Below are 26096 nucleotides of genomic sequence, written 5' to 3' on the forward strand. Positions count from 1 at the left end.
TTAGGGAGGGTGTCCCCGTCAGAGAGCGCAACATGAAGCTATGTGATGACGTAGACACGAGGCGACATCTCTTTTACAATGCACATACTCGCTAAAATTGAGACGTGTGCACCAGGAGACGTGCCAACATTGCTCCCTTTGCTCGAGCTCCATGGCTTGGTGGCACCCATTCAGCCAATCAAAATGGAGGCCCGCCTTCGGCTGGCCGCCACTTCCGCGTGTCCATGACGCACACGCGTGCCAGCCAATCAGAACACTCGATTGTCACGGGACTCTCGCTCTGGAACCCCGCGTTATTTCGTGAATGGCAAATGAGTGGGGAACAAATGTCTCCGTGGTCAAAAGCCGTGGAGGCTTTTCTACGCGGGGTCGCTGCGGCGTTGCACTTAAAAGAGGTAAGTGGGGAGTGGCCCCCTGTTTCTTTACTCATTGGCTGGGCCACTCCTGACATTCCCCCCCTTTTGCTTACTTTTACCTTTTCCCATATTTGGGCATGCTCTTTATGTCATACCTCCCCTTGCCCCGTACCAGGATTTTGGTTGCTATATCAACCAAGCCTGTTTTTCCTCCCCGTTATCTCTCTTGGCTTCAATTTTTGCCTTCTTTTAACCTTAGCTACATCAGCGAATTTACAGCTTCTTGCCAGAGGTAGTGTCTTGCTTAAATCTTACATTTCTCTAATACCCATAACAATACACATACTAAAATGCCTTAATACACATATATACTATCCCTATCATGGGTGGGATGCTACAGCCCCTTAAGCCTTATTTCAGAAAAGCTCTGGAGAACCCCCTGTCCTGCAGGGGCAACATTTTGAGGATAGCAGTAGGAAGTGAGGAAGTGAAGAGCTTCCATGTATGGATAGTTTTGCCAGCTCCAGGTTGGGAAATACACAAGCGATTTACAGGTGGCGCCTGGGGAAGGCGGGGTTTGGAGAAGGATGGGACCTCGGTGGGGTCAATTCCATAGAGCCACCTTCAAAAACAACCATTTTCTCCAAAGGAACTGATCTCGCTTACCTGGAGATCAGCTGTAATAGTGGGATGACCTCCAGCCATCACCTGGAGGATGGCAGCCCTAGCACATGGAACAGAAGATACTTCTGATCACATACATGTGGGTTCTCTCATGGTCTGTGATTGGGTGTACACATTTGAATCAGTCACTACCGTGTTTCCCCGAAAATAAGACCTACCCCGAAAATAAGCCCTATCTGATTTTTCAGGATTTTTGGAGGAGGCTTAAAATATATGCCCTACTCCAAAAATAAGCCCTACCGGTAATTACAGATCAGGATGGTGTGATCCAGGAAGGTGCTCCTGCCAATGAGGATGCAGCTTGCATCACACGTGACCTAGAAGCAACAGGGTTGCTGAGAGCCCACCTTAATGAATTGTGAAGGTACCGTATTTCCCCTAAAATAAGCCCTACCCCGAAAATAAGCCCTCCCAATGCATCTTTGGGTACAAAAATTAATATAAGACCCTGTCTTATTTTCGGGGAAACATGGTAGTCCTGCTCATTTGAGTTTTAATCACGTTCTGCTGGTTGTTCATTCATATCCTGCTTTATAAGCTGTTTTGGAGGTTTGTGCAGAGAGATGGTGGAAGAAATGCATTGAACAAAATAAAAATAATAAGTTATTATTTATTTATTTCTGCAATTTATACCTCAGCCTACACCATAGTCTCAGGGCAGCTAACAAACGGGGATGAAACCCCGCTAAAACATACAAAGTTAATACTGAAATGAATCTAATGCAGTGATACTTATGTGGTGTCTGGGGAGCCTCAGATGGCCCTTTGACATGTCCCCTGTGGCTCTTCACAGGGCTGTTGTAAAACACATGGGCACACTGGGCAGTGACCCAGGGCCCCCATGATCATAGGGAACCCAGCTAATCTATGTATGCTGTGACTTGCTGTCAATAAATAAATACCGTATATACTCGCATATAAGTTGAATTTTTCAGCACATTTTTTGTGCTGAAAAAGTCCCCCTTGACTTATACGCGAGTGAATGTTTGTTATTGGAAATATTTTAAAAAATATTTTAGGATTTTTATTTGCCGGCCTCCCGGGGGGGTGGGTTAGGCTAGTGGCACCAAAATTTCAGGGATTTTTCAAGAGACTCTCCTGATGATACCACCCAAGTTTGATAAAGTTTGGTTCAGGGGATCCAAAGTTATAGACCCCCAAAGGGGGTGCCCCTTCCCCCATTGTTTCCAATGGGAGTTAATAGTAGATGGGGCTACATTTTGAGGGTCCATAACTTTGGACCCCTTCAACCAAACTTCACCCAACCTGAGTGGTATCATCAGGATAATCTCTTGCTGATACAAGCCAGGTTTGGTGATGTTTGGTTCAGGGGGTCCAAAGTTATGGATCCCCAAAGAGGGTGCTCCCATCCCCCATTGTTTCCAATGGAAGCTAATAGTAGATGGGGCTACTCTTTGGACCCCCTGAATCAAACTTCACCAAACCTGGCTGGTATCATCAGGAGGGTCTCCTAAAGATACTCTGAAATGTTGGTACTGTTAACATAAACATTCCTCCCCTGACCAAAAATCCAGTTTTGAAGGATTTTAACTCTTGTGTTTTAGCTTGGTTGCTGATTGAGCTAAGGTTTTTGTACTTTTAAAGTTATTGTTGAGACATATTGTTCTTGTTGACCCTCTTTTCCACTTACAGAGCTAGTTTACTGTTTTTCTTTGAAATATTTAACCTACTGATGCCTCAATTAATGTAATTTTATTGGTATCTATTTTTATTTTTGTAATTTACCAGTAGCTGCTGCATTTCCCACCCTCGACCTATACACAAGTCAATAAGTTTCCCCAGTTTTTTGTGGTAAAATTAGGTGCCTCGACTTATATGCGGGTCGACTTATACACGAGTATATACGGTAAATACGATGCTAAACTATGAATGTTTGTTATTGGAAAACGCATTTTTATGACAATAAGTGGCATTCTCCTCTGATTTAGTAGCACGGTCACGTCTGCAGCCAGACACGCCTGTGCAGGAGAACGTTCATTTTCAAGACTGAAGCGTATAAAAAAATCAGCTTCGCAGCACAACGGGACAACGGCATTTGAATGGACTTTCCCACATACGTTTGGAAAACGACATCCTGACCCCAAGCCAATTATACAGCAATTCTCTTCAAAGAAGTTTCGCAAATGTTTGTGTTGAGCCCTTGATTAATAATAAATAATTCATAGTAATTTCATACCGTGCCGTCTCCGTCTGTACAGTTTACCAATTGAGTATCATTGACATTTTGCCTTTTTAAAGGCTCGTGTTATATTGTTCAGACGTCTGTGTTGATTAATTGTTGCTGTGCAGCATGTTTTTAAATATTTAAACACTGGTTTTGTTGGAAGTACCAATAAATATATGTTCGATTTTATTGACCGTTTACATTTTTATTCCTGTGTAGGTAGGGGCCACGATGCACTGCTGGGCCCAGGGGCCTAGAGTGCTATTAAGACAGCCCTGGATCTTCTGAGCACCATTTCCTTATATGGCACCTGGTCCCATGTTTCAGGAAACTCAGCACAGTTGGCAGTTGTGGCTGGCAGTTGGTTCCCATGTGTCAGGAGGCCTGTATTTAGGGGGTTTGCTTATGCTGCACTGTGTTTCACTGGAGGGAGGTTGGTGGGGGTTAATTCTGTTTCTAACTGTCTTTTCTTACTACTGAAGAATGTGTGCTGAGGCCAGGTGGCGTCAAGGTCACTGAATGCTCTCTTTAACTGTTATCTATATGCGTTTTCTTTTAGGCGCTCTTTCCCAGGCTTGGGGGGGAGGGAAGTGTCTATGCTCTTATGTGCTGTTTGAGCGGGAAAACCTCAATCTTGGCTTTGCCACGGCAGACCCTTACTTCAATAAAGCTGCTGTTCTGCAACAAGAGTTTTGTGGATTTATTGGGGTTCTGACACCATATCGGAACAGCCGCTGCCAAAGGAACAGGTAAGACTGCCAGCTCCAAGCCGGGAAATTCTTGGAACTTTCGGGGTGAATTTGGGGGTGGGCAAGGTTTGGGAAGGGGAAGAACCTCAGCCGGTTATAATGGTCAGGAGTCCCCCCCCCCCCTCCAAAGCAGAAATTTTCTCCAGGGAAACTGAACTCTTTAGCGGCATGCTGGCAGGGGATGATGGGAACTGTAGTCCATAACATCTGGAGGGCCGTGAGTTTGACAGCTGTGGTCTAGAGATTAGATGGAATCCTGGGAGACTTCCATGCCCTAGCTGGAAATTGGCATCCCTAGGAATGGGTAAGCAGCAAACCTCTCTTGAGGTGCAGGCCCCGTGTCAAAGAAGAAGAAGAAGAGTTTGGATTTATACCTCCCCCCCTTTCTCTCCTGCAGGAGACTCAAAGGGGCTTACAATCTCCTTGCCCTTCCCCCCCTCACAACAAACACCCTGTGAGGTAGGTGGGGCTGAGAGAGCTCAGAAGAACTGTGACTAGCCCAAGGTCACCCAGCTGGCGTGTGTGGGAAAGTACAGGCTAATCTGAATTCCCCAGATAAGCCTCAACAGCTCAGGCAGCAGAACGGGGAATCAAACCCGGTTCCTCCAGATTAGAATGCACCTGCTCTTAACTACTACGCCACTGCTGCTCCCGGTAGGTACACATGGATCTTTTGCAGGGTTGCCATCTCTGGGTTGGGAAATACCTGGAGATTTTAGGGATGGAGTTTGGGGGTGGGGGGTTATGGAGGAGAGGTACTGCAGCAGGGCGTAATGCTGTACAGTTCATCCTCCAGAGCAGCGATTTCCCCCTCAGGAACTGATCTTGGTCAGTTGGAGATCAATTGTAATAACAGGAGATCACCAGGTGGCACCTGGAGGTTGACTACCCTACTTCAAACCTAACTGCCAGCGTGGTGTAGTAGTAAAGAGGGGGGCATTCATTGAAAATGCTGGGGGGAAGAATTAGGACTAACAAAAGGAAACACTTCTTCACACAACGTGTGATTGGTGTTTGGAATATGCTGCCACAGGAGGTGGTGATGGCCACTAACCTGGATAGCTTTAAAAAGGGCTTGGACAGATTGATGGAGGAGAAGTCGATTTATGGCTACCAATCTTGAACTTTTTGATCTGAGATTGCAAATGCCTTAACAGACCAGGTGCTCGGGAGCAACAGCAGCAGAAGGCCATTGCTTTCACATCCTGCATGTGAGCTCCCAAAGGCACCTGGTGGGCCACTGCGAGTAGCAGAGAGCTGGACTAGATGGACTATGGTCTGATCCAGCTGGCTTGTTCTTATGTTCTTATGTTCTTAAGAGCAGATGCACTCTAATCTGGAGAACCGGGCTTGATTCTCCACTCTGCCACTTGAGCTGTGGAGGCTTAACTGGTTAATCAGATTAACTTGTGCACTCCAGCACACACCAGCTGGGTGACCTTGGGCTAGCCGGAGCTCTCGCAGCCTCACCCACCTCACAGGGTGTTTGTTGAGGGGTGGGGGAAGGGAAAGGAGTTTGTAAGCCCCTTTGAGTCTCCTTACAGGAGAGAAAGGGGGGTATAAATCCAAACTCCTCCTCCTCCTCTTCTTTTGGTTGATGTTAAGGGCCAATATGGGTCTCTCACGTGCAGTGTGAGGCCACTGGTCTACTACATCATGAAAGTTATTCAAAGTGTTTTTTTTCTATCGCAAGGCAAAAGATTGTTTCAGCACCCCCTTAGATAGAAACAAGTGTTTTTTTCTGTGTCAAACAACACATATTCAACACATTCCTGGTTTTAAGGCTAGCTGCTGCCGCCAGAAATCCAATTATTTTGTGTACGTGACACGAATACAGTCTCTTGTTTATTGGCCCATTAAAGATTCACGCAAATAGCAAAGGCTTGCCCCAGATTTTCTAAATGAGCTTCAGACAAGAAGACCTATCGTGCGTCTGCATTTTTTCCTTTGTATTAGGGATTGGTCCAGTTGGATGCAATTGGGATGCTTTTGTTTGAAAATGTCAACTGGACTAATAAAACTATGGGCTGGAAATGAAGCTTTGGCAATTTTTCTGCAGTGTACCTTAGCTCGTAAATAGCATCAAAGGTAAAGGTAGTCTCCTAAGCATTCCGGGGGCGGGGGTGTAGAAGGAATGAAGTGCAGCTGGTACCATGTCTCCGTTTGCTTCTGGACTGCTCTAGGAATCCCATAAATCATAGAATTTGGGGAATTCCTAGAGCATAGCGCAACTATGGGGGTTAACCTAAGTCGGCTGTGACTTGACGGCACTTTCCACCACCAGCAGCGCAACACGTTGACATCACTTCCAGGTCATTGCCCGGAAGTGATATTGATGCACTGCACATGGTCTTCCCTACTAGTTATCCCACACAGCCCCACAAAGTTGCAGCAGCTCAGAAGGGAGAGGAGCACTGGCAAGAAACTTCCAGTGAGTAAGTGGCAACTGTAGACCATGCTGTTAATTAGTTTTCAAAGCCCTACATAAAATGCCTGCAAAGTGAGGATCTGGTCATTGCCTCTGAAGAGATGGGTTCTAATTCCACAAAGGTTCACGCTGGAATAACATTCAGTTAGGTTTTGTTGGGATTTGCAAGTCACAATTCAGACATGAAGGGGTTAACTATGTGTACGCTAATTAGATCCTGAGGTCAGAGTTTTATGGCCAGTTCATTGATTAAGCTATTGGTCAGCTAACTCCAGCATTGGCTATGTGAGACAAGTCAGTCAGAAGTTATAAAGTTAAGTATGTTTCTTTGTCTCACACAGAGCACACAGAAGGCACAATGCCACATTGTTGAGATCACCATAAGAGGTGAATCTCTGCCTTGCTAGATAGACACCACATGGGATCACATGGCGATAAGCAATGTAACCAAGCTAGTGATAGGAATAGAAAGCTATTCTTTATCTTCTTCCATGTAAACCCTTCCTATTAGTAAGTAAACTCATTTATATAAAACCAGCAACTATCTCATGGTCTCTTATTCCATGACTCTGCTAAATATTAAGTTAAATAATCCAGCAGGTTTGTGTCGGCAGAGGTAATTAAACGCAACGGTAAAACTCGTGGCAAGGAGAGAGTGGTGTAGGCTTCTTGCACACAACAGGAACCTTCTTCACTTAGGGAAATAAACACTCTTCAGACATGTTCTTCTTTCCATAGGAAGGCCTTTACTTAATAAGTTGCAAGAATATACAAGACTACCACTATAAACTAATCTAATCTATATACAGCACACAGTTTTCCTAAGCACACAGCTTACTTTACAGACAGCTCATTACCGAAGAACAAATATGCAGAGAAGGAGGTAACATATAAAGGCTCCCAACTCCAGTTCAGGCTCAGGCTCATATAGTGGAAACATTATCCTGCCTCAGCAACAAGCCCCGCCCACTGACTGATCCATAACTTTCCACCAATCCCTTCAAAGATCTACGCTTGTTACTTTTTTACGGAATTCTGTCACTTGAACTTTTCATAACTTAAAACTTTATGATGCTTTCTGCTAATCTAGGAAGCTGAACATGTCTCAGCCATCTTGTTTGTCTGTCAGCCATTTTACTAATCCTGACAGTTTGAAGGTGGCACTTTTTGCAGCAACAGATGACCATGGCTACCCCCCCCCCCCCCCGAATTATTATCAGGGAGAGAGGTTTCTAGCCTAGACCTTCACAGGCTGTTCCGCTTCTCCATTTACAGGGAATTATTAATGTGGGGCAGCTTTGGAAAATGTAATCTTCCGCTTGCAGCTGGAAGAGGCACATCCTATAACAAGTATTTATTTACAGCCATTAAAAGGAGCGACTGATTAGACTGGCTGGAAGGTTTGGGATAATTATAGAGTCATCAAGAAAATCTATGGATTATAGAAGGTTGTCAGTAGAAGAAGTCTGGTGTTGAAATGGAAAGATTACCAGATGCTTCTGTCATCTGCATTATGATTATATATTTGGATGCATATCATTTGTGTACATTTTCATATTTATCTTGTAGCTGACACTTCTTGGTAATTATTAATACTCAGTGGCAGATTTTTTTTTGCATGTTATTTATTCTCATGTAAAGTAGGACTCATGATTATTATGGACAATATGTCTGGAACATAAGTCCTGTGTCGGGTGGGATCAGAGATTTTACTTTAAAACGGCACACAAAAAGATGTACACAATGCATATCCACAGCTGCAACTAAGAGAGGCAGATGTGCAATTTTACTCTCACTCAGCTGCTGTTCCTTCCGTTTTGTGATTGTGCAAACAGGAGCCACCCAGATGCCTTTGGGAAACTTATAAGGGGGCGCACATGAAGGAATCAGTCTATCACATAATTATCCAGTCTTTCCTCTAAGGAGTTCCCGACAGACTACATGGTTCTGAGAGCCAGCGTGGTGTAGTGGTTAAGAGCAGGTGCACTGTAATCCGGAGAACAGGGTTTGATTCCCCGCTCTGCCACTTGAGCTGTGGAGGCTTATCTGGTGCACTCCCACACATGCCAGCTGTGTGACCTTGGGCTAGTCATAGTTCGTCAGAGCTCTCTCAGCCCCACCCACCTCACAGGGTGTTTGTTGTGGGAGGGGGAGGGAAAGGGGATTGTAAACCCCTTTGAGTCTCCTTGCAGGAGAGAAAGGGGGGGTATAAATCCAAACTCTTCCTCTTCTTTCCTCATCCATTGTTTTATCCTTACAACTCTAGGTGCCTGAGACTAACTCCATGAGAGCTTCATTGCAGAGTTAAGATTTGAACCTGTCCAGCACCCTAATCACGGCTCCATTGTTGACCTCAGCATTCTGCAGTCTCAGAACAATGATTTAGTTCAGCCAGTGTGCGAACCCAGGGTTTAATCAAACTATGGTTAGTGAGGTTTCTGAATGTAGGCTGTTTCAGCAACTATGGTTGTTGATTATGGGTATTGTTCTTAGATATAGTAGAGGTGAAAACGACAGAGTTGGAAGCATTGCCCGTTGGAAGATGTACTGTGGTAAACAGGAAATAGGAAGTCGAAGGGAGACTTAGCTCGAGTCTTCACATTTATTGAGTGACATGACATTAGGATAGCCATGCAGCCTGGTAACTTGCAGAAGCCTGGTAGGGCACTGTCGGTGATGGTGTGACTGACATCCCTTCCCAAGGAAACCTGGGAGTAACATCATACATCTCTATTGTAAAACCACACATTTTCTGGTGATTCCTAGAGAGGAATGGTGTTACTTTTGGGTCTCCCTTGGATGTGAAATAATTCCATCAGTCCAATGGCCATTTTGTTTTTCTTCTGCCACAGTTCCCATTATGCCTATCTGTTGGAACAATTTTATGGTGATATCTCAAGCCTTTGAATGCATCTACACCCTTTCTTCAAAGTCTGCAGAATGCAAACACCTTCGACTAATCCTAGCCCCGTGGTGGCGAACCCATGGCACTCCAGATGTTCATGGACTACAATTCCCATCAGCCCCTGCCAGCATGACCAATTGGCCATGCTGGCAGGGGCTGATGGAAATTATAGTCCATAAACATCTGGAGTGCCATAGGTTCGCCACCACTGTCCTAACTTGCACTCTGGCAATGCTCTCCCAGTCAGCACAGGCAAAATTTGCCACTATAAACCAGGATATGAGTGATTGTGAGCTGAGTCCCAGTTTCACAAACTAACCACACTTAACATGAACCATGTTTTTTTTTATCATATTGGACCTGAGCTATTACCTTCTGCAATATGTTTGTCAACACAAGATTGGGAAATTTCCGGAGATTTGGGGATGAACCCTGGGGAAGATGGGATTTGGGGATGAGAGGGTTTTCGGTGGGGTACAATATCATACGCTCAGAGGTGGGATCCAGCAGGTTCTCACAGGTTCCCGAGAGTAGGTTACTAATTATTTGTGTGTGCGGAGAGGGGGTTACTAATTGGTGATTTTGCCACGTGATTTTTTCTTGGTTACACCCTCCTCTCAGCAGTAGCGCGCAGAACTTGAAGCAGTCTATCAGGAGGTGCACCGGCGTGCGTGGTAGCCTGTGCCTGTGTGCATTTGTTTCCCACCCAAGGACTGGCGCAGCAGCTGCGTCCTTTCCACAGCCCCGCCCAGGAATGCCCCGCCCCTGTAATGCCCAGCCACACCCCCGTCGTGCCCCGCCCAGCCCCATTGGCTCTACGCCACAGTTTGAATCCCACCACCATGGGGACCTGTTCCTAAAATTTTTGGATCCCACCACTGCATATGCTCCATCCTCCGAAACCACCATTTGCTTCAGGGAAACCAATCCCTGCAGTTTAGAAATCAGTTGTAATTCTCCAGGCCTCACCTGGAAGTTGGCAACCCCATTCTCTTGTTTGCTTGATTTCTTCAGTATCAAGCAGTTTATTTTTAAACTGCTTTGGGTGACAACACAAAGCAAAATGTGATTTTACAGTGCTTTTGTCTGATCTCCCGGGCTGGATTCTTGCATTGTAATTCTCACTTTGCTTTTTTTGACCCCCTTAGTAGCCGACGAGAGAGGGGAACTCCTCTGCGCTGCTCCTCCTCTGCACCGTTTGGGATCAAGATGCTTTTATGAGAACTGCTGCTGAAGGTTAAGCAGAAGGTGAAACAAAATATTCAGTTACACGTATTTTGTAACTCCCTGGCTCTGCCCGGCTTTCGCTTTCCAAGAATGCGTTGCTGTTACAAATAACAGAACTCGCAATGATCAAAAAGGGGGAAATGGCTGAGGGGACTATAAAAATACAGCTCGATGCTTAGGAAAATGTTTTTCTTCAGGGGATATGAAAGCATTTCAAGATGAAAGCAGAAAGGGAACAACCAACACAGCCAACTTGTTATGATCTTCGCTTCTTTAAAAAAACAACCCCTTGTGGCGGAGGTAGGAGATTTGCTGTTCTATACGAGGATCCTTGATTAAATTGCAGTGAAGCCGTCGGTACCTAAAGTCATATTTGAGTGGGAAAGTACCCAAAGTCACAGAATCAGATTCTCAGATTTGATTATTTTCTGCTTCGGTGACTGCGCGGACCTTTGTGCGACTCAAGTCTACTAATGCGACACATTGCAAAAATTATGGGCAGCTATCTCAGTGATATAATTTCGCTATGGTGGCAAGAGCGGCTTCACAAGGTGGCCTGAGGACACAAAAATGGTGCCAGCAGAGAGCTGAAGTCACTTCTCCCCTCATGTCATAGCCACGAGGAGGAACAGACCAGCTCTTGGGTCTGGGAAGCTCAAAACTTACATGTCTGATAGAAAAACCAGCCATCCAGAAAACCCTGGAGATGCTTCCAAGTAAGTAAGTAAAGTGTCTTGTCAAGTCACAGCTGATCTCACGAAGTTCCACCTCATGGGGTTTTCAAGAAAAGAGACAAGCAGAGGTGGTTTGTCACGGCCTTCCTTTGCATAGCGACCCTGGAGTTCCTCGGCAGCCTCCCATCCAAATACAGACCAAGGCTAACCCTGCTTACCTTCTGAGGTCTGACAAGATGTAACTACTCCAGGTTGTTAGGGCTGAGGCTTCCCAGTCAGTTTTAATTAACTTGATAAGGTAGCCATCCTCCTTCCTTTGTTTCTGGGCCTTTCCCCACTCGAAGCGATCCCCCCTATGCCGCGTGCCTGGGCATCCCCATGACCCCGCGCAGAGCGCGGTTGTTCCGTTTTCTCCAGCGCCAAGGATGCCACGCGCTGAGGGGGCGCGACCGCAGCAGCGTCGGGGTTGCTTTGCTGTTGCCGCCCCTGTCGTGGGGAGTGCCCGAGGACCCCGCGCTACTTGAAGAGAGTAGCGCGGGGCTTAAGGTAAGTGGGGAAAGGCCCTCTGTCTGTAGCATTATCAAAGTCGGTTTGCTCAACTAAAAATGACACTTGGCTCGTGCGGTTGCTAGCCACACCTGAAACAGCAAGCTTTTCCCTTGCAAAGGAAGGGGTTTTTCCCTCTCCTTGTCATTAGCAATTTGGGCGGTGCCTTGGACACCACACGCCAGCTGTCAGCTTCGACAGAGAGGTTTGTTTTCCCTTCTAGCCAAGAGGGACAAAAGCCTGCCTGGAAATTGATAAGTGAACTTCTGGTAACTAAAGAGTGCCATGCCCTCACGCAATAGCGCTTTTGAGCTCAGAGAGCCAAAATACTTGCAATGCCGGGGATCAGTAATGAGATTCGCTAGATGTCGGATTTAGCTGCCAGGAGTGCGAAGTGGGGGGGAGGTGCAGCGTGGATCGAAGCCACGGTGTTGGGGAAGATGAACTGTTTCTTTCTGAGCCAAAACCGGCCTGGAGTGGACACTCCCAACTGGGAAAGACTGGTGGGGGGGACTTGAACCCTGACTCATGTCGAGCCCCATATTATGGGCATGAATCTAGCTCACAGCTGTGTTTTGCAGCTGAACCACACATCTGGGGATCTATTCAATACTCTCCGTCATCTGGTCCCAAGTCTGATGTTTCACTGTTGGCATTGCGTCTCCTATTTCAATTTTTTTAAATATTTGCTTTCCCTGAATACATTTTGAATTGTTTAATTTTAAAAATCCTGAAGTTCTACTTCGGGGATCCAGAAATGTTGCCTCAGGGCACACAGCTGAGTGGTTGAGTATTTGCTTTGCATGCAGAAGGCTTCTGGTTCAATCCCTGATACCTCCAGTTTCAAAAAGGATTAGGCAACAGGTGCTACTCTGATCTGGATGGCCTAGGCTAGTCTGATCTCTTCAGATCTCAGAAGCTAAGCAATGTTGGCCCTGGTATATATTTGGATGGGAGACCACAAAGAATACAAAGACCCTGATGTGGAGGCAGGCAATGCAAGAGCAACTCTTAATGTCTCTTGAAAACCCTACAGTGTTGCCATAAGTTAGCTGCAACTTGACAGCAAGTTTAAGAAGCAGGTAATGTGAAAGACCTTGATCTGAGACCCTGGAGGAGCAGCAGTGGCGTAGTGGTTAAGAGCAGGTGTACTCTAATCTGATGGAACTGGGTTTGATTCCCCGCTCTGCCGCCTGAGCTGTGGAGGCTTATCTGGGGAATTCAGATTAGCCTGTGCACTCCCACACATGCCAGCTGGGTGACCTTGGGCTAGTCACAGCTTCTCGGAGCTCTCTCAGCCCCACCCACCTCACAGGGTGTTTGTTGTGAGGGAAGAAAGGAAAAGAGTTTGTAAGCCCCTTTGAATCTCCTATAGGAGAAAAGGGAACTACAATTCCCATCAGCCTCTGTCAGCCAATTGGCCATGCTGACAGAGGCTGATGGGAATTGTAGTTCCTGAACATCTGGAGAGCCGCAGGTTCTCTACCCCTGGTCTAGACTGTCATTAATTCCATTAGATCAGCCACATGCAAAACCCAGTGATTTGGAGGAAAGAGCGCACAGTGGCTGAGCATGTGGGCAATGTGGGGATCATGAATAGGCAATGGAAGGACACACAGGCAGGTCAAAGGTATGTAGTGGAGGCAGTGATATAGACATATAGTTTATGATGTTTTAAGCCACTGTATTTAATCATACAAGTTATATGAGAGTAATTCACTGGGCACCAAGCACTTCAGAAGCTTACTTTAGTTGGAAGAAACGAAACTCATGGGGCAGCCTGACACTGAGTTTTTCAGGTGGTTTGGGAAAACAGGGCCCCACCAAGGAGATAAGGAATTAGCAGAAGCTCACAAATACAGATAAAGGTAAAATAGAAACCAGTAGTTGTTATAGAAACCTTTTATGCAAGGTGTTTTTGACTTAAGTTTCACCAAATATGGGAATGGGCAAGGTTTGGTAAAAGGTGGGATGAGATGACCAGGTCTGTACGTCTTCTTGACTCAAACCAATGGTCAGAAGACAAGGAGGGATGTTTGTAAGAGGGTATAAATTATGTTATGCAAGCAACAGCCCCTTGAACCTCCTCCCTGTTGCTAACAGAGGAGAGTTCCCTCTTCTGCGCAGAATTGAATGAAAACAATAAATCTCTGAACACCGAAGAAGCTTTTGGATGGTTATTTTTGTAACCGGTTAGAGCTTTTGCTCTGTGGACAGGGCCTTGCCCTGTGCCTATCAGCAGGAGGTGTGGATGTGAGTCCTGGTAGCGGGAAGAGGAGGGGAAGGCCTCTGAATAGTCTCTGTTGAGGGCCTCCCTCCCCCTCAACCTGGAACCAGACCTAGGTGAGAACGCACCCACAGACTAGCGAACAGGTGTGTGCGGATGCTTCCTTCCCCTATTGCTAGTACTACTATGTGAAACAGGATACTGGAATGGATGGACTACTGATTTGATACAGCGGGGTCTCATTTTATGACCAGCAGTGGCATAGGAGGTTAAGAGCTCGTGTATCTAACCTGGAGGAACCGGGTTTGATTCCCAGCTCTGCCACCTGAGCTGTGGAGGATTATCTGGGGAATTCAGATTAGCCTGTGCACTCCCACACACGCCAGCTGGGTGACCTTGGGCTAGTCACAGCTTCCCGGAGCTCTCTCAGCCCCACCTACCTCACAGGGTGTTTGTTGTGAGGGGGGAAGGGCAAGGAGATTGTAAGCCCCTTTGAGTCTCCTAAAGGAGAGAAAGGGGGGATATAAATTCAAACTCCTCCTCCTCCTCCTCCTCCTCCTCCTCCTCCTCCTCCTCCTCCTCCTCCTCCTCCTCCTCCTCCTCCTCCTCCTCCTCCTCCTCTTCTTCTTCTTCTTCTTCTTCTTCTTCTTCTTCTTCTTCTTCTTCTTCTTCTTCTTCTTCTTCTTCTTCTTCTTCTCCTTCTCCTTCTCCTTCTCCTCCTTCTTCTTCTTCTTCTTCTTCTTCTCTTTTACTAATACATTCCACCTGAGATAGAGAGCTTGTGCTACAGGAGATGCTGAGACTATGGCTCATGTATTTTTTTTGCTGCCCTTTTTATTAAGCCATTACAAGCAAAGATTTTTCTCCTCCTCAGCAACAAATTATCAGCTGAGGAAAACTCTAATCACATAGGCACAGTCCTCTGCCTGTGTGATTAAAACTCATGGCAAATTGGGTCATATAGTATTTTAAAACAAAAATTTTATTACCATGTAAGATTTAAATAATCTTACCTTTGTTTCAGTGGTTAATTATATCCACTTCCTATTTTTATAGCAAATTATAAATCTTGAATGATTTTATGGTTTCCTTGGAAATGTCTTTCATTTTATTATTCTGGACCTTGTATTGTTTTATTCCATGCTTTACTATTGGTCTATGACCCTAAATAAATACATCTGAAATTTTATGTTCAGTGGTTTGCGGTTTTTTGGATATGCCAAATATGGTATGGTTTCTCAACCATTGTGAAAGATCTTTAAATTCTCCCTAGAGAAAGTAGGAGCTGTCTCTATTTTCTACCAAGCTATGGGGCTGAATTATAGGAAGCGGAAATTTCCTTTGGAAAAATCTCACTCTTTTTATAAAGGGTCCCAGGTAAAATGCACCTAACCTGGAATTAGGAGCAAATTAGAAATTCTTCCTGTAGATCATTACTATAGATTGGCTTGATCATTAGCAACGAAAGCAGTTGAGTTCAGAGTTATGGGCCAGCCAGGCTACTGACCCCAACTAATAGAAAAGTTTGGCAGCTAATAAAACATGAACAGCAGGCAACTAATAAAAATACCAAGCATGAACTTCTCTGAAAAAAAGCAGTGCCGTGATGCATCATGGCTTCTTGCTGTCTTGGGATCTCTCCACCTTTCTTCCGTCTCAGATAAACAATCGGCCCGGCCAGGCAGAAAGCCTGTCTTAAATATCCCGCAAGGAGCCCCGCAAAAGACTAACCTATTGATCTGTCATTTCATTCTCCTGATCTGAAGGCACTGGGGAAACAACCATCCTCAAAACAGACATAAAATATAAGGAGGCTCTCTTCCCGTTGTAGACTGTCTGCTTCTGTGAAATGGGGAGGCATTCGCAGGGATAATGAAGCACCCACGTGGGGCACAGGATTTGCTTCCTGCTTCCTTCATGCCTATCTTTCCCCTACCCCTGTGCCCCTTGGATAGCTTTTTGGACGGATGGTTTAAATAGGCAGTAGATGTATTGTTATAGTGATATAGCTATGTACTGACTACTTTGCTTTTTAAAGCTCGCAAAAAGTTTTCAAGTGGTGAAGGCGAATGGTGGGCACAAATGAATGGGGAAGAAAAATGATGTATTGTTGAAGGCTTTCACGGCCGGAATCACTGGAGTGCTGTGTGGTTTCTGGGCTGTGTGGCCGTGTTCTAGCAGCATTCTCTCCTGACGTTTCGCCTGCATCTGTGGCTGGCCTCTTCAGAGGATCTGATAGTAGGAATGGAAAGCAAGTGGAGTGGAAAGCAAGTGGACCTCACAGTATATATACTCCACTTGCTTTCCATTCCTACTATCATCCTCTGAAGAGGCCAGCCACAGATGCAGGCGAAACGTCAGGAGAGAATGCTGCTAGAACATGGCCACACAGCCCAGAAACCACACAGCACCCCAGAAAAATGATGCCAGTTGCGAGTGGGGAAGTTTAGAAATGCAAACCTTCTTACACACATGTGGCCTGCCAGCTTTTCAGAGCTTTTATCTGCACAATGCTCGTTCCAGCTGATTTCATGGAGGTGTGTATGCACATGGACATGTGTATGCACATACGCACACACACATATGTGCACAGAGCTCACTTCACATGATCAGTTGACTGCTCAAATATGGGGATGAGTGAGCAGGATTATGTCCACTATGCACAAGTGGAATTACGTACTTATCAATATTTGCACAGAATTCTCTCTCTCCTCCTCCTCCTCCCTCCGCCCCCCCCCCCTCTCTCTCACACACACACACGGTTCCCTGAACCCTGGTAAACCACAACTGGAATTTCAATCTTGTAAGAGAAAGTAGAATTCAGTACAGTGCCCAATGGCACAAGGAAAGTAAGAAACCCCAATCAATTTATTTTATATAGAAGTAGCAGTAAAGCCCGTTGTGCTAAACAATACAATGGGCTCTAGACAGCTGTTGGTGGTGGGCGAAGTAGTGAGGCAGGATCTGTTTAAATCAGTAGTGAACGCTGTAAGATTTCTTTATATATATTCTTTATAACGGACATATATGTCTGCTGCAAATGAGAGAAAGCAGGGTTTGAGGAGGGGAAAGTTCTCAGCAGGCTGTAAAGCTATAGAGTCCATTTCCTAAAGTAGCCATTTTCTCCAGAGGAACTGATTTCTGTGGTTTGAAGATTAGTTGTCATTCCAGATCTCCAGGCCCCACCTGGAGGTTGGCAAGCCTAGTACTGAATGTTTGCATGTGACTTGGATGAAGGAAATTGGAACAAACAGATTTGACGTTTGGAGGTGAAGGAAGGAGAGTGACTTGGTTTTCCCCAAGTCTTTGTGGCACAAATTTTGAAAAGCAAAATTTGAAAGGGGGGGGGGGGAGCCACACATTGATTGATCTTTCCTTTATTTATTTATTTATTTATTTATTTATTTATTTATTTATTTATTTATTTATTTATTTATTTATTATATTTGTAGACCGCCCCATCCCCTAAGGGCTCTGGGCGGTGGACAACAAGCGTCATAAACAATACAGCAATATCAGTTACATTTAAAATCAATCAATCAATAAATACATAAGTTACATAAAAATTACAGCGTTCCATGCAAGTCACATGACGTCCAATATAAACTATCAGTAGATAAAAGACCCCTCCCGGAGAGGAGGCGGTATAGATGTTATAGGCTCCCAAGATGGTAAAGGGAGAACACAGGAAGGGCGCACACCATCAACGGCCGGCTTCCCCAAAGGCCCAGTGGAACAATTCGGTCTTACAGGCCCTGCGGAACTCTCCAAGATCCCGCAGGGCCCGGACAGATGGTGGGAGAGTGTTCCACCAGGCTGGAGCCAGGGCCGTAAAGGCCCTGGCTCGGGTGGAAGCCAACCCATTATCATTGAGGGGCCGGGGACCACCAGTAAATTGGCCTCTGCTGAATGCAGAGGCCGTGCAGGGACATATGGGGTAAGGCGGTCCCGAAGGTACGAGGGCCCCAGGCCGCGCAAGGCCTTAAAGGTTAATACCCATACCTTGTGGATGATCCGGAATTCCACTGGAAGCCAGTGCAGCTGGCGCAATACAGGCTGGATATGGTCACGATAGGCACCACTTGTAAGCAGGTGCGCTGCTGCATGCTGGACCAGCTTCAGCTTCCGGATCAGGCGCAAGGGTAGGCCAGCATAGAGCGAATTACAATAGTCTAGCCTGGAGGTGACCGTTGCATGGATCACAGTGGCCAGGTCAGCTTGGGAGAGGAAGGGGGCCAGCCGACGGGCCTGTCGGAGATGGAAAAAGCGCCAGCCCGGGTTTTATGGGCCACCTGGGTCTCCTTAAAAGAGACGAATCCAGGTGGACCCCCAGGCTGCGGACAGAGGGGGCTGGTGCCAATGAGGCCCCCTCCCACACCGGCGGCTGGAAATCCCCGACCTCCCCTTCGCGTCTCAGCCAGAGGATCTCCGTCTTCGATGGGTTTAGTTTTAACCTGCTCTGTTGCAACCAACCAGCAACCGCCTCCAGACAATGCTGTAGAGCTGCAGGGGCGATGGCCGCCCTCCTCTCCATCAACAGAATGAGCTGAGTGTCATCAGCGTACTGGTGACAGATCAGCCCAAAGCTCCGTACCAACTGAGCAAGGGGTCGCATATAGATATTAAATAATAGCGGAGATAGAAGCGCCCCCTGGGGCACACCGCACTGAAGCGGGCACCGTCGGGAGGGCTGATCTCCGCACCACACTTGCTGAGTCCGGTCCCGGAGAAACGAGACAATCCACTGAAGGACAATGCCCCGCACTCCGGAAGCGGCCAGGCGGTGGGCCAAAAGGTCGTGGTCGACCACATCAAACGCTGCGGTAAGATCTAGCAATACCAGCAGCGCCGATCCGCCTCGGTCCAGCTGCATACGGAGCGTATCTGTGACGGCGACAAGAACGGTCTCCGTCCCATGCCCTTTAAAAGCATACTTTGGGATCCTCACTCTTTAGCAACAAAGCAACTTATGTTATCTTAGTGATATGAAACGCAGATCTTTTGATTAACTGACAGGACATTTCACAACCTATTTTAGTTACCTGAAATGCTGGAAGTGTGAGACTAAACGAAGTCAAAATAGTTGCAAAATTTGAAGGCGGGGGGGATGAGAGACACACATTGAATGAAATCAAAATAGCTGCAACATTTGAAGGGGAGGGTGAGAGACACACATTGATTTTTTAAAGCATGCATAGCCACTGGCCAACTGAACGCCTCTCCTTCCCCCAGCAAGCTTGTATAGCCTCTTGTTAGGGGGGAAGGCAGCGATCATGTGCTGGACAGGGGCGCACCACCCAGGAGGACATATGGGGTCAAATATCCCCAGACTGTGACCATTTAGTCACATGGAGGATAGAAAATTGCCCCTCCTCCTTCCCCCCGGGTCCATACACTCACTTCAAAACCTGGTGCAACTTCAAGACCTGGTGCAAAAAAAGTTTTTTGGTCATGGTAGGGGAGGGCAGCCACTCATATGGGGGGCGGGGGGGATTTTGCACTGGGCTACATTTCCCCTAGATACGCCTCTGGTGCTGGAGCCTTGACAGGAATTGGATGTGAGTTGTTGCCACGCGTCCCAAACTTACTGAATTATATCTTAGGACAGTGGTGGCGAACCTTTGGCACTCCAGATGTTATGGACTACAATTCCCATCAGCCCCTTCCAGCATGGCCAATTGACCATGTTGGCAGGGGCTGATGGGAATTGTAGTCCATAACATCTGGAGTGCCAAAGGTTCGCCACCACGGTCTTAGGATATCTTCCCAGTGTTTCAAGAAAGACGTTAAAAACAATTCAGCATGGGCCTTTTATTGAATCAACAGTTAACATGTCATATTAACGTTCGTCTAAGTTGTCTAAACCAACACCCACCTTCAAACCCAACATGTGAATGAAGGTCTTGAAAACAAAAGGCTTCCTTTCAGCAGCAAATACTGGAACACTGTGTCTGTCTGCTATCACTGAACTGCAAAGGACAAATGCCAGAGAGAGAACGATTCCGGAGAAAGCACACAAGACGTCATACCCTTGGATAAATTCACTCAGTGAAGCCAGGTTTGGATGGCTTTCATTCAGAGCTTGTTTACTTCTCATTGCTTGCAATCCAATGAAATACAATCTGTGATTTATAAATTAGGTCATCGTCCTCCGTCTACTAAGAAGAGGCAGAGGTGGGATCCAGCAGGTTCTCACAGGTTCCCGAGAGTAGGTTACTAATTATTTGTGTGTGCCAAGAGGGGGTTACTAATTGGTGATTTTGCCACGTGATTTTTGCCTTAGTTACGCCCCTCCTCTCAGCAGTAGCACGCAGAACTTGAAGCAGTCTAGCAGGAGGTGCACCGGCGTGCGTGCATTCGTTTCCCACCCAAGGACCGGCACAGCGGCTGCGTCCTTGCCACAGCCCCACCCAGGAATGCCCCGCCCCCGGAATGCCTGCCCCCGCCCCCGCCTTGCCCCACCCAGCCCAATTGGTGCTACGCCACAGTTTGAATCCCACCACCATGGGAACCTGTTCCTAAAATTTTTGGATCCCACCACTGAGAAGAGGTCTGATCTGGATGGCTCAGGCTGGCCAAATCATCCTTTCTTTCTTCCAGAGCTTAGAAAGAAGCTGTTCCGTGCATGAACGATAGGAACGAACAATGGTCACCCTGACCTGGAATTCCCAATCTGGTCCAATCTCATCAGACCTGGGAAGCTAAGCGGGGTCCACTGGTCAGTATTTGGATGGGAGACCACCAAGGATGGGAGACCACCAAGGCAGGCAATGGCAAACCACCTCTGAACCTTGTCTTGAAAACAATACGGGGTCACAACAAGTCTGCTGCGACTTGATGGCAAAAAAAAGATTGCCAGTGTTGAGATGGGAGATTCCCGGAGATTGGGGGTAACCAGGGCCTAGCATTGAGCACCCAGAGCCAACCCAACAGCCAGGGCCATACAGCCCAGGGGGACATATGGGGTCAAATGTCCCTGGGCTGCAACCATTTAGTCACATGGGGGGTGGAAAATTACCCCCCTCCCCTCCTCCTTCCCCCTCCTTGAGATGACCTGGTGCAAAAAAAAAGTTGTTTGGTCATGGTGGGGGAAGGTGGTTGTCCATTGGGGGGGGGGGGGCGGCGGAAAACTCAGATTTTGTACCAGGCTACATTGTCCCTAGATACGCCTCTGCTTCAGTCCCCACCTGGAGATTGGCAACCCTAGGATTAGTGTGATCAGGATTAAGGGAGGTGCTCACGAAACAGAATCAAAGCCACTATCTCAGATGATACATGGAATCAGTTATAATTTTTACGGGAAATAAAGGGTAACAATACAGCGATACATTTTGGAGAAGACTCACCAGACAAAATGGAGGCTACAGCTGCAATGATGAAGGAAACAATGACACCTGGGCCTGCCATCTCCTTGGCAACCAAGCCAGAGACCACATACATTCCAGTGCCGACGCAGCTTCCAACACCCAGTGAAACCAAATCCACAGTCGTGAGTACCTGGGCCAGTTTGGTCCCATGAGACGTGGTAGTGCCAGTCCCTTCTAACATGGATTCCACAGGTTTCGTGCGGAGGATTCTAGAATGCATGGCATACCACGTGGCACCCCACTGGATCCGCCGGGGATCCAAGTACGACAGGATGCCGCTCATTGTAACACCAGAGAATTGAAACAATGGCCAGTAGGACAGGTGTGAGTTCAATTAGGTCCAGTGATGGAGCTCGACAGCATTCACTCCAGCAGCAACCCACCTCAGAAGAGGTCCGTGACAACTCAAAGCCTCATCCTTGTGAAGATGAAGTGAAGGTTTTGTAACCTTTTGGGCTTGGGGCTTGAAGCCTTCTTGTACGCTCCTGTGATGAAAAAATACGTGACTGGAAAAAGAGAAAGAGAGAGCACAAGTATTAGTACCATACTTGGTCCAGTAAAGATCTTACATGTACATTCATTCCCATTCTAAATTGGTGAGCAGCCTACATAGCCCTGATGAGTCCAATCTTGTAATGACCTGGTAGCTAAGCAGGGTTGACCGCAAAGGAAGACTAGGGTTGCTACCAGTGGTGGGATCCAAAAATTTTAGTAACAGGTTCCCATGGTGGTGGGATTCAAGCAGTGGCGTAGCGCCAATGGGGCTGGGCGGGGCACGACGGAGGCATGGCTGGGCATTCTGGGGGTGGGGCATTAATAATTTCTCTGTTACTGTAAAAAAATGCTTACTGTAAGAAAAAAGTTCCTAATTTCCAGCTGCTATCTTTCTGTCCATAATTTAAACTCATTATAGCAAGTCCTATCGTCTACTGCCAACAGACACAACTACTTCTCCTCTAATCGGCTGCCTGTCAAATACTTAATACTTTCAAATACTTAATTTTATTTCTAGAAATCAAAAGGATACTTTCCTTAAACAAGGAACTTTACCATATTTCTAAAACATGCTTTTAAAATAGCCCAACAGGGAGAATTATCCTGTTTTCTACCTTCGCAAACCAGCCACATAGGAGACAACAGGACTTTATGATTTTTGGACCTAACAGAAAAGCAGACCCAATTAGTAACCACCTCTCGGCATACACAAATAATTAGTAACCCACTTTCGGGAACTGGTGAGAACCTCCTGGATCCCACCTCTGGTTGCTACACAGAGGAAGACAGGCAATCACCTCTCCTTTTCTTCTTGCTTTGAAAACCCGACGAGGGGTCGTCATACTTCAGGTGCGACTTGACGGCCCTGAATTATTAGATTGTCTGTGTTCTGAGAGAGAGATATTTGAAACAAATGCTTAAGGCTGAAGAAGTGGGCCGACTATATACGAGAAGGGAAAAGACAAAGTTCATTTAAACTATCAAGGATAACATGAAAGATATTTCTAGAGACTTGTGGATTATCCTTGGAGGCAAGTATTTTCAATAACTCATAAAGCAGACTAAAGCTCTCCTGTCCTATTGCTCAAAACAGGAACTCTGATGATAACCAGCTAATATTCAAGGGGACCACAGGTTTGTTTAATAATATGACCTAATTCAGAAATGAAATTATCACCATTGTGGGGAGTTTTTTCTACATTTGATTGTGGGACACTTGATCTACAGCCTGCCTGTGTATTTGATGCTTCTGTTATTACATTTCTGCAATGTCCACTTTTTGCTGTATTTTTGGACTTAATAGGCTACAAGAAAACTAACACAAGATTCTGGTGTCCTGTTCCACAAAGGAAGTTTATGCTGTAAAAAGATGCCCTGAACTTTGGAGAGGAAGCATGAAACAATATCTTTCCAACTGCCTGAGGAAAAAGGCTTCTCTTTGTTTATGCACAGGATTTTTCTTCTCCCTTATAACTCGCTTTTAATATATACAGTGGTTAAATCAATTTAGCAAAAAATGGTGCTAACGTGATTGTTTTGATTGACTGAAATTGAGACTTTCTGCAGATATTTACCCCGAGGCAATAATAACCTGAAAAGAACTCGAAGTTCACTCTGTTGTCATTAAGAGGTTTTTAAAAGAAATGTCATTGGTTACATAGTAGAGTGGTGTACAAGTTTTCTTCCCAGAAAGCTCATATATATATGTCCCATTCCTTGTTCATCTCTTGCCTTGCAAACTGTATGGGGTCCCCATAAATCAGCTGCAACTTGATTGTTTAAAAAATGCACATCCGGAAAGGTGAATAGAAATAAATTTCAAATTTCGCCTGGTCCATTCTCACAGGTAGTCTCAGGTTAGGTAATCTGCAGTTTCTAAATCTCAGAAATAATATTAATAATAAGACTGACGTATTTTATAGGGTTGTGGTAAGGAGGATGACATAATGGGCCTGTATACATCCATTCTGTTAAGAAAAATTAAGTACCCTTTTCATAAGGGGTAGAGGGCCACAGAGATCACCCTGTTCTTCTGCAACCTCATGAGCCCCCCAAATATTGTTCCTGTGGCTCAGGGATCCCTACTGGGGTTCTGCAGAGCAAGAGTGGGATTGGTGAAAAACAAACAGTGCAACCGTATATACAGGCAGTGGTGGGATCCAAAAATTTTAATAACAGGTTCCGATGGTGGTGGGATTCAAACAGTGGCACCGCCACACACACGCACCTCCAGTCCCTATTGGGCAGGGAGGTTAAGAACATAAGAACATAAGAACATAAGAACAAGCCAGCTGGATCAGACCAGAGTCCATCTAGTCCAGCTCTCTGCTACTCGCAGTGGCCCACCAGGTGCCATTGGGAGCTCACATGCAGGATGTGAAAGCAATGGCCTTCTGCTGCTGTTGCTCCTGAGCACCTGGTCTGTTAAGGCATTTGCAATCTCAGATCAAAGAGGATCAAGATTGGTAGCCATAAATCGACTTCTCCTCCATAAATCTGTCCAAGCCCCTTTTAAAGCTATCCAGGTTAGTGGCCATCACCACCTCCTGTGGCAGCATATTCCAAACACCAATCACACGTTGCGTGAAGAAGTGTTTCCTTTTATTAGTCCTGATTCTTCCCCCCACCATTTTCAATGTGTGCCCCCTGGTTCTAGTATTGTGAGAAAGAGAGAAAAATGTCTCTCTGTCAACATTTTCTACCCCATGCATAATTGTATAGACTTCAATCATATCCCCCCTCAGCCGCCTCCTCTCCAAACTAAAGAGGCCCAAACGCTGCAGCCTCTCCTCATAAGGAAGGTGCTCCAGTCCCTCAATCATCCACGTTGCCCTTCTCTGCACTTTTTCTATCTCCTCTTTTCTATCTCCTCTATCTCCTCAGGTTGCTTTAGTAACCCCTTCTCGGGACTCAGAAAAAATTAGTAACCACTTCTAGGGAAGTGGTGAGAACTGGTTGGATCCCACCTCTGAGTACAGGCATCCTTTTTAAGACAGAAAAAGCCTTGGACGCATCAGTGGCGGTCCAGTGCTTGTGAGTCCTGGATTCCACATGCAGCAGCTGGTGCTGTGGAATACGGTGGGGCGCATGCTTTGGATGCAGAAAATCAGTTCAAAAGACAACTGTGGGAAAGGCCCTGGAGAACTAGTGCCAAGGGAGCAGTGCTCTGAATAGACTAGACCAATAATCTGGCTCTTATCTCCAGAGTAGAGGAGTCTTTTCTTTAAGACGGGTTGTTCCAAAGAATGCCCAAATAGACAATTTTTGCCGCTTCAGAAAAGACACGGCAACATCTGGACGGGTTTCGACCGAGCGCTTCATAATTAAAGCCTTCTATCTTTTCCACCTTTAAAACATCTCCTAATGAAACCATAGAAAAACCTCAAGGCACATAATGCTCCCCTTGGCTGCAAATGTTTCATTTTTCATCCCCGCTGCTAATCAGCTGAAAACTTAGCGTATGCCCCAAATATTTGGGTAAGGGATTTTATTAAAAGGAGAATTAAAGTGGACAAATGGTGGTTTTCTGGGAAAAGATTTGCTCCTTTCCGTTTCGCAGATTGCTCCTAAACATCAATCCAAGGGGGGCTTTTGGGGCCCTAGTCTGAAACTACTTCTGTCTGTTGGGGCCACAGCAAAGTAACACCAGGAAGGATGCATTTGCTTTTAAGGTACTACAGTGTTTTGTGGTTGTGGGTTTTTTCCTCCAGCACACATTAAAGGAGAAACAAGAACAGGGGCTACCACCCAGGGGGACATATGGGGTCATATCTCCCCGGGCAGGGCCCCTCCTCCCTCCTCTCCAAGGCCATCGGAGGGGAGCTGTTGCTGGGGACTGGCAGCACGCACACACACACACACACACACACACACACACACACACACACACACACACACACACACGTGTGGCCTTCCTGTCACCCAGCAGAGAGAAGCCTGGCTGAGCCACCCCGCTTCTGTGAGAAACTGAGCTGCCCACTGGGGGTGGGGGGTGGCAGAAAATTCAGTTGTTGCTCTGGGTTCCATTTTCTGGGCTCCAGCTCAAAATTTCCACTTGCCCAAGAGCACTAACACAAGCAGAAATGCGCAAAAGTCACTTCCACTAACTCAAACTTATTGCATTCCCTCTTGTATTTTCACTTGCACAAAATATTGGGCAGCTAGGGATGCTAGCCTCCAGACACTAAGGTCATTTCCCTGGCTCCATCCCCAAAGCTCCAGGAGTTTCCCAAGTTTGACCTGGCACCCATACA

The 26096-nt window shown here is 46.3% G+C and overlaps 1 protein-coding gene across 1 annotated transcript in view; it reads right to left on the reverse strand.

The window, feature by feature from the left end:
- Positions 1-26096, reverse strand: part of SLC7A14 (solute carrier family 7 member 14) — a 73056-nt gene that overhangs the window by 27288 nt on the left and 19672 nt on the right. The window contains exon 2 of the mRNA XM_048506819.1: positions 21328-21854. Coding sequence (XP_048362776.1) covers positions 21328-21631 — 304 coding nt within the window. The 5' untranslated portion in view covers positions 21632-21854. The remainder of the gene's footprint in view (positions 1-21327; positions 21855-26096) is intronic.

Source organism: Sphaerodactylus townsendi, linkage group LG08 (assembly GCF_021028975.2).
Source record: "Sphaerodactylus townsendi isolate TG3544 linkage group LG08, MPM_Stown_v2.3, whole genome shotgun sequence".
Classification (NCBI taxonomy): Eukaryota; Metazoa; Chordata; class Lepidosauria; order Squamata; family Sphaerodactylidae; genus Sphaerodactylus; species Sphaerodactylus townsendi.